Raw genomic sequence first — 18,907 nt, 5'->3', positions numbered from 1 at the left:
CTGATAGCAGATGATAAGACCATGTACAAAAAATGTCTCCCTTTTTCCGTAAACATAAGCCAAGGAAAACGTCTTAATTTTACTGCATAGACTTTCTTATTTGCTTAACATATTTAATCTCTGTATATTATTTACCATAATCGATCTATTGTTTGTTGCTGGCTGAACGAACACGGGAAATGATTTCATGCATATTAAGGCCGGGGAAATAACCAATTGATGCAATATGTAGTTTCTGCAAGGTAGGTCCACTGGACAATGAGGGTATGTTTGATAGGAATATAAAATGTACCCGCTTCAGGTCATCTTCGGACTCACCAGAGAGTTGTTGCAAAGATTCCTTAACTTGCAGGTGCACGTCCCCATTCTGACCATGCAGACATGGCTGATAATTTATTTCGTACAGTCAAAACTGACAGCCCACTTCAGCAAGGGTTTTATTACCAGACGGGAGAATTGAAATGATGACCATACTTCTATACTACGGTATAATTGTTCACCATCATTTTTCAGAAGAAAGCTAAACGTCATAACAAAGCCTTCATGGTCAAACATTGCCTCGTTGATTAGTTTAGCCCAATTTTTTGTAATTGTTTTTTTTTTTTTACAATTTTTCTTTTGTCTTTGAGCTGTGACTTTAACTAGTCTTTGAAATTAGGACCTTATTGAATAAGCTTTTGAAAAGAATATCTCAATCAAATGGACCATTTCATTACAGTCCCTTTTCTAACAGATATTTTATTCTTGTGACTTGCTTTGAATTGTGTTTTCCAGATGCCAACTGCAGTTTTCCAAATGAAATAATTGGCAACACATACGGAGAAATTGTTTTAAATCAAAACAGTTATGTTTTGGGGATACCAAATGCGGACCCACAAAATGGTGCAGTATTTGCAATACAATCAGTTCACGAAGAACAAGTTGAACTTGAATGCATTGAACGTGACGGGGACTTTTACATGTTAAGGTACGTTTTGATATTTTATTTCCCCTTCATTAAAGTTTGACATTTGAAGCTCCGTTGAAAAGCTGTTTTATCGCAGAAAAATATGATGTATAAACAAGAGAGAAAGAAGATCTTTAAAGGTTATCCGAAAATCAAAAGTCCAATCAAAAGCAGACAATACCATGGCGAAAAAGTTAAAACGTCGAAAGGACAAACAACAATTACAATAAAATTGAGAATGGAAATGCGGAATGTGTCAAAGAGACAACAACCCGACCATAGAACAGACAACAGCAGAAGGTCACCAACAGGTCTTCAATGCAGCGAGAAATTCCCGCACCCGGAGGCGTCCTTCAGCTGGCCCCTAAACAAATATATATACTAGTTCAGTGATAATGAACGCCATACTAAACTCCAAATTGTACACAAGAAACTAAAATTAAAAATAATACAAGACTAACAAAGGCTAGAGGCTCCTGACTTGGGACAGGCGCAAAAATGCGGAGGGGTTAAACATGTTTATGAGATCTCAACCCTCCCCCTATACCTCTAGCCAATGTAGAAAAGTAAACGCATAACAATACGCACATTAAAATTCAGTTCAAGAGAAGTCCGAGTCTGATGTCAGAAGATGTAACCAAAGAAAATATAGAAGCCAATGACTGAACATCACGAACCCCACTTAAAATACTGACGGGGTGTGTTCCGGAAAGGTCATCTGCTCCTGTTGTGTTTACCCATCAATTGAAAATCGGCAATAAGCCGCTTTCTGAAATAATACGCAATATCAAAGAGTATCATTACGGCTAGTACCACATGCAGTAGCCAGAGCTTCGATACTGACGTGAATTATGCCATACCTTTCTTAAATTGTCCGTAGATATATATATATATATAGGCTTGTATTATATTTGCCTTCGGGTTTATATGATCCGTTCATCCTATTTTGACTCCTCAAAATTCAAGAGTCTATCCTAAATTGAGGTAAATTGTATGACTTTCCAAATACCGTTTCGATTCCTAACATCACTGAAGAGGCATTAATTGTCGAAATCCGGATATGGTGTACAAAAACCTTTGCACCATTTGTTTGCGGTATACCATCTTTTCCGCAAGTTTATTATTTTCTGTTTAGTATTAAATTTATAATTAAGATCCATTTATTACATCGGTGATCCGTTTATTTGGCAATCGCCAATGGCAGTCAGCAATTAAGAGCATTTGTTGTTCGACCTGTTAGTCAAATGCGTTTTGTTAAAATATACTTTTTCACTTTTTTTGTCTTTTGGAAAATGTTGTTTGTGATGTATTTAGACCCCTCTAACAAGACATTTGTTTTGCATGCACACGTATAAAAATTGCGGTTTTTATCCAACGCAATCATAGGTTTGAACGTTGTTTTCAATTTCGACTTGTATATATACAACTCGTCTAAACATCAGCCCAACAATGTTAGATCTGATTAATTTGCTTTCGCAATTTTTTTGTTCTTCCCTCGCCGGGATTCGAACTCATACTACTGAGATATCGTGACACCAAATCGCCTGCACTGTATCCGACGCGCTAGACCACACGACCACCTAGGCTTCACAAAATAAAGCTTTCGGTGGCCGGGTGTTACCTTTCCTCGTCAGTTTTAATCTAGCGTCGTAATACAGTACATGATATATAAGGCATGAAGATGGAATTGTTACAGATCAGCTGAAATATCTATTGTATATATACATATACATTATTTAGAATTATTTAGAACTATTTAGAGACTCCCTCAGGCAAAGTTGACCTATGATGGATTTGGCTATCCGTCTAGATCCCTTTAAGTCATACAACATTTATGTGCTAAGTTACGTATACGCCGTTTGCTTTCAAAGTTTTGGGTTTTAGCGTAACTTTGACTGTCATATAACACTATGACAACTTGTGTTATACTATCGATAACGAATTTGTCAATTGTGTACCGATAATTACTTTTTTCAGGGTCTCGGGTCCATTGAAAGATGGTCAATATTTCTATTGGTGCTTCAAAATTAGCGTTATTTCTAATGATTTTATTGAAGTTGCATCATTTACGCTAAATAGAACAGGTAATATATTTTTTATCGGTTTTAATGATATGGAAATGATAGGCAGTCACCGTATTCGTTCTTTCTGTAGACATAAATAAGTCTTGATATAAAGCGTGAAAAAGGGTAAAACAATACAATTAAAATTATAACGTCGTGAATTCGTCACGCTGCGAAATCGTATTTGTTCATAATTTTTCATTCATCACTCATACTAAGATGATTTAGACAGCAAAACACGATTATGGCGACAATTTTCATATCGATAAAGTAAATGTTTATAGCAATAAAATATGATTTTCAAACAAAATCCTGTGGACGGATTTTTGACACATATCTTTATTTAAAGAGACAAAATGCAAATTTCCGTCGATTTTAACATACATATCATATTACATATCAAGGCCTATTTCACAAATGTTTAATTACTGTATATCTGGATGCATAAAAGCTACATATATTATTTTTCGATATTCATATGCAGTTCAAGTAGATCTTATACAACATTTCATCTAAATCTGAAATGTCGCCTGATTACGTGTACTTCAAATTTTCGAAATTAAACAAATGTCTTGATAATAGCTTACTATTTCGTTTTGGTTTATATACTACATGCTCTCTAATGTTTCAGATCCATTTTCACCGCCAGACACACTGTATTCTAGTGAACCACCTCTCTGTGATATATGCAGACCTGTGAATGATAATGGAATTCCCAATCCATCTGATGTTGACGTGAGACTTCTTATTTGTAAGTAGCTGATGTTGACGAGAGATTTCTTATTTGTAAGAAGCTGATGTTGACGTGAGACTTCTTATATATAAGTAGCTGATGTTGAAGTGAGACTTCTTATGTGTAAGTAGCTGATTTTGACGTGGGACTTTTTATATGTAAGTAGTTGATGTTGAAGTGAGACTTCTTATGTGTAAGTAGCTGATGTTGACGTGAGACTTCTTATATGTAAGTAGCCGATGTTGAAGTGAGACTTCTTATATGTAAGTAACTGATGTTGACGTGAGACTAATTTGTTTGCAGGTAAACCAAATGAATGTTATTGCGTATTGTGTTCATTTATTATTTTTCTCTGGTATTTCAACGTATGTAAATTAAGTAGCAACATCCTGAACATGTAATTATTTTCTTCGTAGATGCCAACTTCCTGCATAACGTGTGTTTGTAGACTAGTTCAGGAGAACATTCTCCTTAAAACACACGAAAAGTGAATTGAAATGCATACTTGAATAAGAAACGTGCTGACAACAAACAAAATCAACATTTCATTCCAGAAATACTTATTTTGCGCATGCCTATTATATATATTTTTATAAGTTTCTTTCTTTATGTTGCAGCCTTTAGTGCTAGACCAAATAATGGTAAGTTTTGAGTAGCTACAAGCAATGATCTTTTTGAAATAAATTTACTTCAATATAAAGTTAATGTTAAATTAAAAAGCTTACTAATAATTATATGTACGAAGATATTCAAGCTCGTCAAGTATTGACATTATACTAATAGCATTAACGGTACCATGGGTTATAATATTTCTAAGAGTAAAGGCAAATTAAAGTATTAGAATAAGTGTACTCGATTAGAAAAACTAACTGCTTACACATGCAAATAGTCTGTACCGAATATTTAGTAGTATTTAGTATATAAAATAGAAATTTCACAAGACTTAGTCCAATTAAAACAACCGAAACAAGCTATAATATAGCATTATCAAAACTGAACGAAGATAAGTGCGTCGACACGGCCAAGGTTTTCTGCTTCTCCTTCAATTACAAACAATGCCTATATATACCAAAAGTAAATATCTTTACATTTATATTTCGGAATAAGAAAGTATTCCAGTATATTTCATTCAAGAAAAAATAATTAATACACACTCTATTTTATTGTTTTATTTTTATTTAAATAAAATTATAGTATACCATAAATACATTCTTTCGACTAAAATTTGTAAATTATTGTATATATTTAAAAAAAATCAGTACAGACCTACCTATCAACACACGTCTGTCTGTCTGTCTGTCTTTCTGTGTACATTTTGTCGTATAGTTATCTGTGCTTGTGTCTTTGCCGTAAACGAATGATATTAATATTACGTTGTAAAAATATTTTAAAATTTTTAGCCGCTGTTACTGATTTTAGTTTACTGAATGAGTTATTTTTTGCAAAAAATCTACTGAAAATCATCATATATGCTAACTTATCGAATCCATTTGAAAAAAATAAATATTTATCATTTCAGTCACTGTTCCGACCACTAGACCAATTGTTTGCAACATTCCAGATGGTTGTAACATCCAAGACCCGTCAATTGAATTTGCGGGATGCAATCCTGTAATTGATTCTCCCCTTGAATCGTTCTGCCGTAAACTCCTCGCGCTTATAGATAACAGTGCTAATGAGGATGATAGTGCTAGTCGCAGTCCTAAATCAGGACAGAAAAAAGGCTATAGAAAATATGGTAGATATACATGTAGTCGTAAAATAAAGAACAAACGTAAACCAGGACAGAAAAAAGGCTATAGAAAATATGGTAGATATACATGTAGTCGTAAAATGAAGAACACACGTAAGCAGTGCACAATAGACGACGACTTACGACAGGAGATAAATGAAACTTGTGGACAATTAACCACTGCGTGAAGATGATTATTGTGACCCCTCGAGTTTAGCATGATGAAATAAATTATTCTCAGAATAATCGTTTTTGTTTTGTAAACACAACACATTTTTTACGATATGAATTTGGGGCCTTGAAAGGAAAAACTGGCATGATCTCATTTTTCCCTTGAGGAAATTTTGTATCATTGCCATTAACTCACTCCCCGGAGGAAATTTGACAATACGTGTACATATAGCCACTTTTTCCCCAAGCCACTAATTCCCCTAAAACATGGGTATACATCAAAGTTGGACGGCCATTTGTTGCATATATTTTCCATATTTTCTTAAAATTGATTGATCCCTGGAATGCTAAAATAATCTGTTTTTCGGCGTGGCTTACATAAAGCAAATGATGGGAGTTACAAATTGTGTTCGTTTTGTCGCATCGCGTGTCCTAAGAAAGATCTGGGGTCGGGAAGTATGGATGGGTCACCTATATTTTGTTATAAGGGTGCCATTTGCATTCAAAAAATACCCCCATTTATATATTATAGGCTATGTAAAAAAATTCGACTTATTAGTATAGTTTATATCATGCATGCACATGAAAATCTGTTCCTATTCATAAATACTGTGGATGATAAAATGCTACTGTAAAATAATGAAATTTTGACCAATTGATATATTGTTTAATAAATTGCCACCCATTGGCATTTGAAAGACTTTTAAAAGTTTTCCTTCGTTTATATATTAAACATTCTGAAAAACGGAAAACGGTATAGAACTTATTAAAAGGAAGTGACCCTACATTAAAAATTGAATTTTATGTTTGTGCAGCCGTCTGTGTCCAATAGCCTGTGCATGCCAGATAGTATGGTGATTTCATCACATTTCCACAAATTAAATCTGAGTTCATTTCTGCATGACCACTCGTCTGTCTCAATGTTCACTAGTCTGTCTTCATTTTCAGTAGTCTGTTTACATGTCTACAATTTGTGTGTGTACAGAAATCCGTTTACATGTTCACCATATTTTGTATGTACTCACCAGTCTGTCTACATGCCTTCACGTCTGTCTACACCACTCTGTGGGTATCCGCAAGTCTCTATCCATGTTTAACAGTGTATATGTGTCCATCAGTCTGTATATGTGTTCACCAGTCTGTCTACGTGTCCACCAGTCATTCGACATGTTCACCAGTCTATCTACGTGTTTGCCAGTCTGTTTACGTGTCAACCAGTCAATCAACATGTTCACCCAACGGTCTAGCTATGTGTCCAGTAGTCTATTAACATGTCTACAAGTCTGTCTATGAGTTCAACAGTTTGTTAACATGTCCACATGCAGCCTGTCTAGTTGTCTACAAGTCTGTGAACCTATTTCCTGGTATTTTTATGTGTTTACGATGATTGTGTGGTAACGCTTAACTATTTAAAAGAAGGTAACTATCCTTTAATGGTTAATTTATTTCCAAATGACGTCGCCGACGTTACTACTAGGGGAAAATTAGCTTCTTGTGTTACTAGGTGGGAGGATAGTCCTGATAACAGTGTATATGTTTACGTGTCAACCAGTCGGTCAACATGTTCACCCAACGGTCTAGCTATGTGTCCACTAGTCTATTAACATGTCTACAAGTCTGTCTATCACGTTATGGGGGAAAAGTGTGATCCTGTTCTTTTTTTCCGGGGGGAAAACTGGAACGATCCAGTTCCTCCTCTGGAAAAAATCAGCATGGGGGAAAATGGCTATAAGACACCTACAGTAATTGTTTATTCTTTCAAATGTCCAAAATTAAATTAAGATAATTAAGCATCGATAACAGTTTGTTACAAATATGAATGTCTATATGTTTAAGGAGGAATTCTGATGATGAAGAGAGGCGAAAGATACCAAATGGACATTCAACCTCATAAGTCGAAAATAAAATGACAAGGCTTTGGCAAAAAAAAAAAAAAAAGAAAAAAAAAAAGCAAAGTTTAACAAACACAAACTAGAAATCTACCATGAGCAACAAAACCCCACCAAAAACCGGGGTCAATATCAGGTGCACCCGAAGGGTAAGCAGATCCTGCTCCACATGTGGCATCCGTCGTGTTGCTCATGTACCAGTTGTACACATTACATGATACAACTATCACAGTAACGTTTGCACCTACAATTCTTTTGAAAATATATTAATATAAACATAAGACAATGAGGTATGATTGCCAATAGAACATCTGTTTAAGAGAGTCTTTATGACATAGAAGTTAGCCATTGATCATTGTTCGGACTCCATTAATGAACAATACTTAAGCAACATAGCAAGCTAAAAAAATGTCCAGACGTAACAAATTCAAACAAGAAAATAAATGGCCTGATTAACGTACAAAACAATAACGAAAAATTAATGAACAATACTTAAGCAACATAGCAAGCTAAAAAAAGGTCCAGACGTGACAAATTCAAACAAGAAAATAAATGGCCTGATTAACGTACAAAACAATAACGAAAAACAAATAAGATATACAACAATAAACAACAACCACTGAATAACATACACCTGATTTAGGACAGGCACATAGATAATGTATACTCTGTAACACAGATTATGTCATCTCGCTTGAAACTGATCACACATCTGAGTGTCCGTTGAAATGAATAAGTGATTGTCAAATACAACTGTTAGAATGACAGGTTTTTTTCTTTAGCACTTTTGATTCTTCCTTTGGTTTATTTTGCCTTAAATTGTCCTTCTGGTGTCTTCTTACTCTTTTTATCCAGTAGCTAATTTAAGGAAGTAATTAGGGAAATCAGCAAAATTTATCATTTGAAGACAGCTGTATTGTGAATTAGGCTTGGCCTACGTAAAACGTATCTGCAGGTTTTAGTTTTTCAAATTAAGTTTACCTATCACTGCGATAGTAAAATTGACGTTGGCTGAGCTTCAGAGCGTAATATATACGTAGGCGACAACGTTTTTTTTTAAATTCGCGTTTATATCTAAAATTTAAGAGTTATCAATCCGAAAATAGCATATGGGTAAAATTTCGACTTTCATTATAGAAATCAATGTCAAAAATATATGTCACACACTGTCAGACTGTTTTAATGATTATCTTTTGTCTGTTTGCATATAAAATTCTGAACAGAGTGATTATTTTCAAATAATTCTACTCCAACCTAGGATTATATTCCTATGTAAAGTTGTTTTAATGAATATAAGTCTTTATTATTTTGGTGCTTCCGAAGACCTTTCCTGGATTTCCTTCAACAGGAAAGCTTAACCAGGTAAAATAAAAGCAAAGATGTTTATATTAGAAAAAAAACAAAGGATATGGGGTATCTATCAATTACACAAAAACAGTACATGCGCAGCAAAAAAACACACACAAAAAATCAAAAAACGGCGCTTTATTGCTGTTCTTCGTCTCAAAGTCACAGTGAGGCCTTCGACACGGAGCAGAACAACTTTCACCTCACTGCAAGTTTAAGAAGGTCCCAAGCACCAGGAATAGCGTAGAACTATGTGGAATATATTATGGTAATTTAGGTATCAAGTGTCAAGGTGAAGGACTGGTGGTCCTTGTAGAATACATTTTGAGTGATAACTTTGAATAATACAAAATATATGAATGAATTCTAAAATTAAGGGCATACCGGGTATATTGCAGGCATCCAAAGTTCCGGTAACCAGTACGGTCTGATGTGTAAATAGCGGTGTATTGATCCCGCCCCCAATGAATGTTTGAAAGTGAAAATAGTAAGGTGGATAGGAATGGGGGCAAGTAATAGGATGTGTGCGTCTTTTTTTAAATTTTAGAATGCAAACTTTCCTAAAATTGAAAGAATGATGTGGCACACATAAGAGAAGTTATCTCAAGAATAAAAATACATAACTTTAAATGTACAGAAGAGCATACACCTTAAGCAAGGTAAAACTTTTAACGGCCTACCTCAAGCAAGGGGAAACATTTTACGGCCTCCAAACAGTACGAGAGAAAACTCCATTAATGTAATGTGCATACTTGAACACTAGAGGGTTTTATGCCAAAATAGCGACAAAAAAAGAAAGAAAAACAAAACCCACCTAAGGTCAACATTGCCGAAGTGAGTTGTAACCTTAGTCTACACATTTTTCAGCAGAGAGTTTGAGAAAGGTATGTTATAAATAATCCAAGCTCCAAAGCACCGACTCATGTGCTAATGATACCCCTGGGGACGAATAGCAGTCAACCACCGCAGGCAGTAGTGCCAGTAAATTAAAATATCCTTGTGATCTAATATAAAAGGCTCCGTTGTTTATAATTTTAATTTTCAAAAATATAATATATCGTTAAATATGAGACCCTATAAATGTTTACCTAGTAGTTCATCTTTATCTGACTCAGATTAACCAGACAACATGCGACTTTAATTAACGCAAGAATAAATTCGATTTATTATAAAATTTGATGGATGGATGAATTGTTGTTTGACTGATTAACTGAAATAGCTGTTGATTGCAAAAAAAACCCAATTAATTTCCCCATAGAGGACAATAGTAGCCCTTTTCGGGATACAGACTTTAGAAAGTTGATTTTTTGAACGAAACATTGCTAGAATTAAAGAAAAATTAATAGGACATTCTTTTGTAGTCAAAAAAAGATATGTTCCCGTTGCTTTTCTTACAGTAATTTGTACTTATCTCCCTTGCCTATCAATTTTGCACTCAAAATCACGTGTCTTATCAAAGCGTAGGAAAGAATTCTCATTTCTATTAGGGCTACGGAAAATATATTATTTTGCCTTTGGTATAGAGCAGAGTTACGAACGTGGGGTTAGTGTGATGGTGTAGTTTTATTTTAAAGTCGTTATAACGACTTATCTAGCTTGTTATAAAGACATAGCTTACTCGTTATAACGACTTAGCTTAACTTACTCGTTATAAAGACTTAGCTTAACTTACTTGTTATAACGACTTAGCTTACATAACTCGTTATAACGACTTATTAGCTAAGTCGTTATAACGACTTAAAAATAAAACTACACCCTGACAATTACCGGCTTCCGTGCACTGTGCACGAAGTGTCTAGTGATAAAATACCAGTTGCACACATCGACCAATCAAGTTTAGCCATACTCTTAATTCTGAATGCCATGTTATCTTATCTTCATAAAATGGCTGCGCCCATACAATTTAATGGATTGATTGAAACACGTAGGTTCCTTGTTCAGCAAATAATATTAAAAGTATCTTCAGGACAATAATATGCATAATATTTCCATTCGTTCCGTTGGTTGATATTGTCGAAAGTTTGGAATTTTTATTAATACCTTTATGTGCATGTAAAATGTAATGAGATATAGATCTATGATAATCCTGTTTTGTACTAGACAGACATGATAAGATAATATTCCACAAGAAAACATATCAACATACTCAGATATATATATATATATATACATGTTGAATTTCAAATTTGCGTTAGCAAATTTTTTTCCCCTCAGTTGGTTCGAACCCTTGCTTCTATGACATCGTGGCAACTTGCACTGTGTCTAGCGCTGTATATCCAGCGCCCTAGACTACTCGACCAACTAGGCTTGTACATAAACAGGAGATAAGAGCAAAATGATAAATACCATACGGTACAACTATCCATATCAACCATCAACAATTCGCTCTTCCGAAAAACGGACATACAAAAACGAACAACAACAAAAAACCCATGGACCAGATAGACTGACTTCGTACAGAGACAAACCGTCGTGTGGTTAAACTCAGTTTTACGTGTGCAAAAACCACCCTGTTCCTTTCTAGACCACTAGACTTAAAACTAAAACACGCAATAAAAAACATACACATTGCGACTATCAAAATAATGACCACACAATAGACTATTTTCATATTACCGACGTTTGACTCCGGATAATAATTTTTCGACAGGTTACCTACTCTGCAGTAGGGCATCCTGATGGTACCCTTTCACGTAGGAGTAACTGAAAGAAGAATTAAGCTTTCAATCGGTACAATTTGGGGAAAAAATAACTCTTTAATGTTTTCTAAACAAGACCAAATCATCGGAAAACAGTAAACATTCCCCCGATATTGCACCGTTTATATGTTTTATTTTACTTTTTTTCGTTGCTCGTACTTGACCGAATATCAGATTTCCTACCACAGAGTAGGTAACCCGGTGTCAAAAGTTTGTAACATGAAAAGGGCCTATTGAACAAGGAAATATACAAGAGGCACATCTGTGCCTGTATTGCTAACCTTTTAGAAACTTGCTGCTAATTAGGACCTTTATATGAACATACCTGTTATTTTTTGCGTAGCTGATCATTTCTGATTTATGCGTTTAATCTAGCTTTTTTAGTGTTTGAGACAGAAACCAAACTGCATAAAACAGTAACAGATCTTACAGTTATTAGATAGCATAACAGTCCAAAAACTGTGATAATTGGTAAATACTACTTACATTTCGGGGGCAATAACTCATTTAGGAGATTCGGATTTTTCTTAAACGTTTCAGATAGATAGAACTTGCCATGTGAATAATTTTTGAATTTGCAGTTTAACTTGGCTACGAAAGTTTTCGAAACAATAGCCAAGAACTGTCAATATATCAAACTATCAACATTCCAGGGCCAATAACTCCAAAAAATGTTGATAGATTATTCATAAATGTTCAGGGTAGATAATACATGTAGCTTGTTGTGCCATTTTCCCCAGTTAGTATTCTCTTATTCCTATACTTTTCGAGATATCAATTAAAATTGCAATTTTACCCCTATGTTCAATTCTTGGCCACGGTGGCCATGTTGTTTAATCAACCTAAACGAAAATCACAAATTTCATAGTGGATAAAGTGGATGAAACAGACAAACTTTGATGTCAGTCCATTGAACAGTTTCGGGACTGAAGAGTTTTAAAGAAAAAATCCGGACAACAGATCTACACGGAGGGATGACGGACGCCAAGGGATGGCAGAAGCTGACATTGCCATTTGTCAAATTGATTGAAAAGCAGGGTCATTATGTGCTCTCTACTACAGGAGGCTTACATTGTTTGACGATATGGGCCTCATCATTTAACTTTAGTTTTTGGTTTGGGAACTAGCTCATGAAAACACGTCTTACATGAACGACACTTATTATCAGAGAGAGAGTAAACAAAAAGGCATTTCTGGACATATGTGTAAAGATAAATGTCTTTGTATGTGTGGATAAATTGTGTTATAAAATGAATATTTGTCCGTATAAGTCACTGGTCAAAATGATCTCAAAATTCATCCAATTTGTCCTGTCACATTGATGAATAACAACCACGTGTCCAGTACTCGTGTACGGGGTCACATTTTCAGAAATAAATTAATTGTGTCTTGAAACCTGCACAGATATTTCTCAAAATTTTGTAAATTTCTACTTAAAAGCTTTTAAGGGTCTTTCCACCATGTGACGATATGGGCCTCGTCATTTAACTTAAGGTTTTGGTTGGGAACTAGCTCATAAAAACACGTCTTAAATGAACGACATTTATGACCGGAGAGAGAGTAAACAAAAAGGCGTTTTCAGACAACACTTGTACAATTCCGTATAAACATATGAAACTGATTACACATATAATATAAATATATATCTAAATTCATGTATAGAACAATTCCCCTCTGTCAAATTGATTGGAAAGCAGACTCAAGTAATGTGCTCGCTACTACAGGAAACGTACGAAGGTAGCCATATATGATGGTTTGGTACTGTTGCTCATGAAAACTTATGCAAAAAAGAAACTACACAAAAAGCTGTATCCGATTTCCTTTTTTTGTATTACAGTTTGTTTTTTATTCTTTTTCTGGCACTTACTACACCTGTACCATAAAATTCTATTCTTTTAAATCCAAATTCTTCGACGGCGCTGTCCAAAAACGTCCAACTAGTTCCTTTGCTTGATATACCACGAAGTAATATATATTCACTCATTGACCGACTAAGGAACTTAGCAAAGTGTAAAAGGAGGTGCTTTTTGATATTCTCAGACAAACAGCCATAAACGTTGAAAATAAAAAACATTCCAATTGGTGCTTGAAAGCAATTACTTATTGAAAGTAAAGTTCTTTGTGGACAATTCAAATCAGACACCACAACCGCAGTTCGTTTTGAAACGATCAGAGGAGCATTAGATTTGATAGCACTGTACGGTACGTCGTCAGCAACTATTTCATTATCAGGGAATAAGTAATGCTTATGGTCAGTCGATGCTAGAACTTGACCAAGCAGATTAACATCAACATATTCAGCTTTTGAAGATTGATTTTCATTCTCTATGACATTGTACTTTATCTCTAGGGTTCTTTTATGGGTGTCGTAAAATACAAAATCCTGTTGAAAAGAATAGATATTTTTGAATCATTTGTAGCATATAATTTATATTTAACATTCCCAGGTAATAATGCGAGAAGTTATCAAATAAACTGTTGACAAAGAGATATGTCTCGCATATCGGTATATAATTCAGAAAAAAACTATCCGATTTACAGCAACATTGCTTATTAGTTCAGTCGCTGTACCATGATCTAGTTGGCAGGGCCTGAAAATCGTCGAAAAACTGAGATGTACCGACAGTAGTGTAACTTTGTAGAAAATATTGTTGTCTATTGTAAGTAGTTCCTATCAAACTGACTTATGCAGAAAACTTAATATTGAAAATTGCTAATTAATTCAAAATCACTGGACCATGTCCTAGGGGGGCAGAGCCTCAAAATAGTAGTTTAACTGATATGAACTGATAATAATACAACTTTAAACAAAATATCATTGATCTGTCACAAGTAGTTCTTAAGCAGACAACTTCAGCAATGGAAATTGTTAATAAATTCAAAGTCACTGGACCATGCCCTAAGGGACAGGGCCTAAACATAGGACAAACTGACAGTAATGCAACTTTATAGAACATATCATTGATCTGGCACAAGTAGTTCTTATCAAACTGTTTTAGAAGAAAACTTAGCATTTAAAACTCTTTACTAATTGAACGATGACTGACCAGAACCTTGATCAATTAAAAGTCAGTGTATCATGCCCTAGGCGACAGGGTCTCGAAATTATTCGTCAAACAGATATGTGCTGATAGTAATGCAACTTTACACAAAATATTTTTGATCTGTTACAAGAAGATCCTATCAAACTACCTTTAGCAGAAAACTTAATATTGAAAATAGCTAATTAATTCAAAGTCATTGAACCATGCCCTATGGGACATTGCCTCAGTTAGTCATCAAACTGATACGAACTGATAGTACTGCAACTTCATACAAAATATCATCAATGTATCGATGTATCGTCAGAAAAGCAAGTATTATGTCTTGTTTTCCGCATCCCTGGCTTTAACATGTTTACGTGTGAGTGTCCCTGATGAAACAAAATCCAGAAATGCGCCTCGACCAAACGAAATTTACATGGTATTATTTCATTTGTAGACTGAGAGCAACGATTATCTGTAGTACTTATTATAATCATAACAAATATTTTGAAGGATTTAATTAATGTATTTCACCTGGTTTACTAGTTTGAGGAAAGTCTCTCGATCAGTTTTATTTCTTACTATAGGTATAAAAAAAACCCTTAAATTATGATTTGTGAACGGTGAAAAGATTTCAATGCGAAGTTTGCCCTTGCTCACATGTTCTAATCAAAGTGCTTGTGAGCACTGATGGTAAAGATTGCTTTCATTTTGCAATTTTGTGAATTTTTTAATAAGACATTGAATTGTATTATACTATAGTGTGTGATTAGATTTTGTGAGGGAATTCGATGTTGGCTATACCTCAAGCGGACTTCATGAAAGAACTGCGGAAAAAATCAAAATGAAACTTGTTTGCACTATTTTCAAAAATGATTTTGCTATGTATAAGTGTACACTGTGTAGCATCACCACCGGATACAGGTACCCATGAAGCGGTAGAAAACCAAATCTGCAGTCAGGTAAGGTTAAATTCTTCTTATTTTCATTAAATTCTTCGTTTTGTTGACAACTGAAGTTTTGTGGTAGTGAATCATAATAGCCATAGGGTTTTGATTGCATTTCATGTTATATTTACTAAAAATAGTCAATATATAGACCGTATACAGTTCCATACATTCCAGTAACTAAAGAAATACCTAGCTAGTCCACTAGTTATGAACTGATGGATAGTTTTCTCATTTGCAATCATACCACATCTACTTATTTTTACACTAGTCCCGCAAAATTGAATTTGGTCAACGAACCATGCAATTAAGGTCATCGACAAAAGAACCTACTATAAAGTATATCACCGAGTGTACATGGCTTTTTGAGTAATTAAAATTATATTTAAGGAAAGTCTATGAGGAAATAACATAAAAAATGTGGTGCACACTGAACGCTGGTTAAGTAAAAATGTGCACCACAGACAGAAAAATATTATAGTCAATCCTGATAATTTAATTGTAAGTTCCATTTTTAAGGAGTAAATCATAGAAAAACGTTGATGACGTCACGGTTACATGGAAAAATCAGGTCTATGAGCTGCCGATAGACAAAATAATTTCAGCCAATGAGATTACGTGTAACATCCAAAATTAGATTAAGTCGAAAAAGACAACACTATTAACAAAATAAAACGGAAAAAAGACCAACAAAATATTTACTAAAACCTCACAGAATCATCGAACCAAAACCTCACAGCACCATCGAAACAAATTTGGCAAATGATAGATAAAAAGGAATAACCGAAATATATCAGAAGAACCAGCACACACCTATAGTCACGTGCTATGGACAAGTCTTCATTTCCTGTAAAGCATTTGACTTTTGAAAGCAAAACTCTCTTCCATGTTTAATATCAGTAATGTGTCAAGATTAGAAATACGGACCGAAAGAAATATATGCTTGTTTCATGTCTCAGAATAATATTTAGTGAATTTGCAGAAATTTGCGGAAAAGTTGTCCGAATCTGTGAGGTAATATGCAAGGGGTCGTCTCAAATGTCAATTGTACGGCGCACTTATTTCATAAGATATTTTTGAGCAAATTAAACTAGTCATTGAACGGAGCGTACTATCGCTCCACCGGCAAAATCAGCAAAATTTGAATTCACAGTTTCCTTAGGTTTGTGTTTCCTATTATGATAGAGGATTGATGCTCACAAGGAAGCTATTTAACCAAGAGTTCCAAGTGGTGAAAATGAAATCATCCCTTTATACGTTTTACTGAAGTTGGTTGACAGTTATGGAATATCCGTTTCACAGATGATAGCGGACATGTTCCTTATGTCGTAACTACAATCCCGTCCGACCTTTCCCGAATGTGACTAAGAGTTTCAAGTGGTGAAATTAAAATCATTCCTTCGTAAAGTTTACAGACGTAATCACGAGTTGGTTGACTATTATAGTATGTCAATACAATTTTGTCCCCTTTTTCCAAATGTAACCTACCAAATTATACTTATTCACGTGTTTGTACTAACATGAGCAGCACGACGAGTGCCCTATGTGGAGCAGGATCTACCTAACCTTCAGGAGCACCTCAGATCACCCCCCAGTTTTAGTGGGGTTTGTGTTGCTCAGTCTTTAGTTTTCTATGTTGTGTTTTGTGTACTATTGTGTGTCTGTTGGTCTTTTTTCTCTTTAGCCATCGCGTTGACAGTTTATTTTCAACTTATGGGTTTGAATGTCCCTCTTATAATTTTCGCCTTTTTTTAATAGCACATTTCAATTGGATGTATTGTCAAGTTCATAAGCATAATACACAAAATGATTTCCCTACCTATCCCATTTTGTAAGATTGGAGGTAGGAAACAAGCATATAAATTTCTTTTTGGTCTGACTTGATAAACTAACTTGTTCTGATGTTTTGTTGAATATTCCTTTGTCAGTCAGTTGAAGTAATGGTGAATGAGTTCTATTTCCTGAAAATTTATGCCATATTACTTCCGGTCGGTAAAGAGGTCCTCCTATATCCATCCATTTTGACATTATTCCAGCTATTCCTTTACCAGCATATTCTTTGGAGACTCTCACTGCCCTAGTAACTACACTTCTACCATCATCTATAGTTGTCTTTAAAGCAAATCCTACCTAAAGTATGAAATAATTATTTACTATCATAAACATTATAATCTCAGGCTCCTAAATCGACTTTTTTCATATCTATTTAAAAAACAAGCAATTGACAAAAATACTAAAGAAGCTCAATCAAAAACTATCAAGCAAAAGATACATTTTTCCATGATGCTTACAAACAAATCGAGTATTTGACAAACAAAAATCAACCATTAAGCAAAGAACGAAAGATAAGCCACACGACCCCCATACAAACAATGGTCCGGTCCATTGTCGATGAGTCAGCAGTTTTGGTTCCACCAGTGACGCCCGTCAAGCAACTCTTATTAAGATTCGTTGAACAAATCTGGCTTGAACAATATACCTTATCCGCATGTGTTCCAATCCTGATAAGTTCTGAAATTACACATATTTGTCATTAAGTCACAAACCAGTTGCAGCTAACAGAGAAATGTAGAATGCATATCTTAAATGAGTATGGCGGAGGATCTCCTTATCCTTCCGAGAACCCTAGATAACCCAGTTTTTTTGGTTGGATTATTGATGCTCAGATTTTAGTTTTTGATGAAGTGTTTTGTAAATTGTTGTTTGTCTTTAAGTCGTGTTTCGTATTTTTGTTGTTGCAATGATTCTTTTTTGTTTCTCTTTATCGCAAGCCTTTTATTCTAAATCATGCATTGTTTATGATTGAATAAATAGAGGAATAAACACTAGTTTTGACAAAGCTTAAATAAAATGTAATCATACAAATTTATCTCCAATGACAGCAGCATACATCTCGTTGTTTGGCATATCAATTAGCAGATGGAAATAATCAGGAAGATAGTCACCGCCATTATATATCTCAGATGGGGGTAAAATAGCCATCACTTTCTCATAATCCTCTTTTGTCACCCTTTCACATCTTATTAAGCTGTTGTCCATTGTGGTAACTTATACAGTTTACATTTTTAAGTTCTAGTTTTGTATCTGTCAAAATAAATTAAAACACCGATTGAATACATCTTGTTCCTTTATTTCTATGATTTCACACAGATAATTATAAACAGGAATGAAAAGTAGCTAGCATTATTCTTTAATTTGTCATTTCGCTTTAAATATGAAAATTTCGTGCAGAAATATAATTACTAATTTCTTCGTTTTAGTTAAAACAAAAGCGTCAAATCTGGTTTAGTCGGGCCTGTTATTGCTTACTTTTGATCCATATAATGTATATCATTTGGTGGATAATTGTCTTTGATA

General features: G+C 34.5%; 2 protein-coding genes across 2 annotated transcripts; one reads left to right on the top strand and one right to left on the bottom strand.

The window, feature by feature from the left end:
- Positions 1-82: 82 nt before the first annotated feature.
- On the top strand, positions 83-5,685 carry LOC127723576 (uncharacterized). Its single transcript, XM_052230248.1, has 5 exons — positions 83-967; positions 2,924-3,030; positions 3,641-3,760; positions 4,360-4,383; positions 5,262-5,685. The coding sequence occupies exons 1-5, from the start codon at positions 960-962 to the stop codon at positions 5,660-5,662; spliced, it is 660 nt and encodes a 219-aa protein (XP_052086208.1). The 5' UTR covers positions 83-959; the 3' UTR covers positions 5,663-5,685.
- A 7,423-nt stretch (positions 5,686-13,108) lies between these two features.
- On the bottom strand, positions 13,109-18,840 carry LOC127723573 (histidine N-acetyltransferase-like). The gene is made up of 3 exons (XM_052230245.1): positions 18,413-18,840; positions 17,444-17,680; positions 13,109-13,963 (listed from the first exon to the last, which is right to left on the bottom strand). The coding sequence occupies exons 1-3, from the start codon at positions 18,587-18,589 to the stop codon at positions 13,412-13,414; spliced, it is 966 nt and encodes a 321-aa protein (XP_052086205.1). The 5' UTR covers positions 18,590-18,840; the 3' UTR covers positions 13,109-13,411.
- Positions 18,841-18,907: the final 67 nt, after the last annotated feature.

Source organism: Mytilus californianus, unplaced genomic scaffold (genome assembly GCF_021869535.1).
Source record: "Mytilus californianus isolate M0D057914Y unplaced genomic scaffold, xbMytCali1.0.p SCAF_13, whole genome shotgun sequence".
Classification (NCBI taxonomy): Eukaryota; Metazoa; Mollusca; class Bivalvia; order Mytilida; family Mytilidae; genus Mytilus; species Mytilus californianus.
This window is presented reverse-complemented; position numbering and strand designations above follow the sequence as displayed.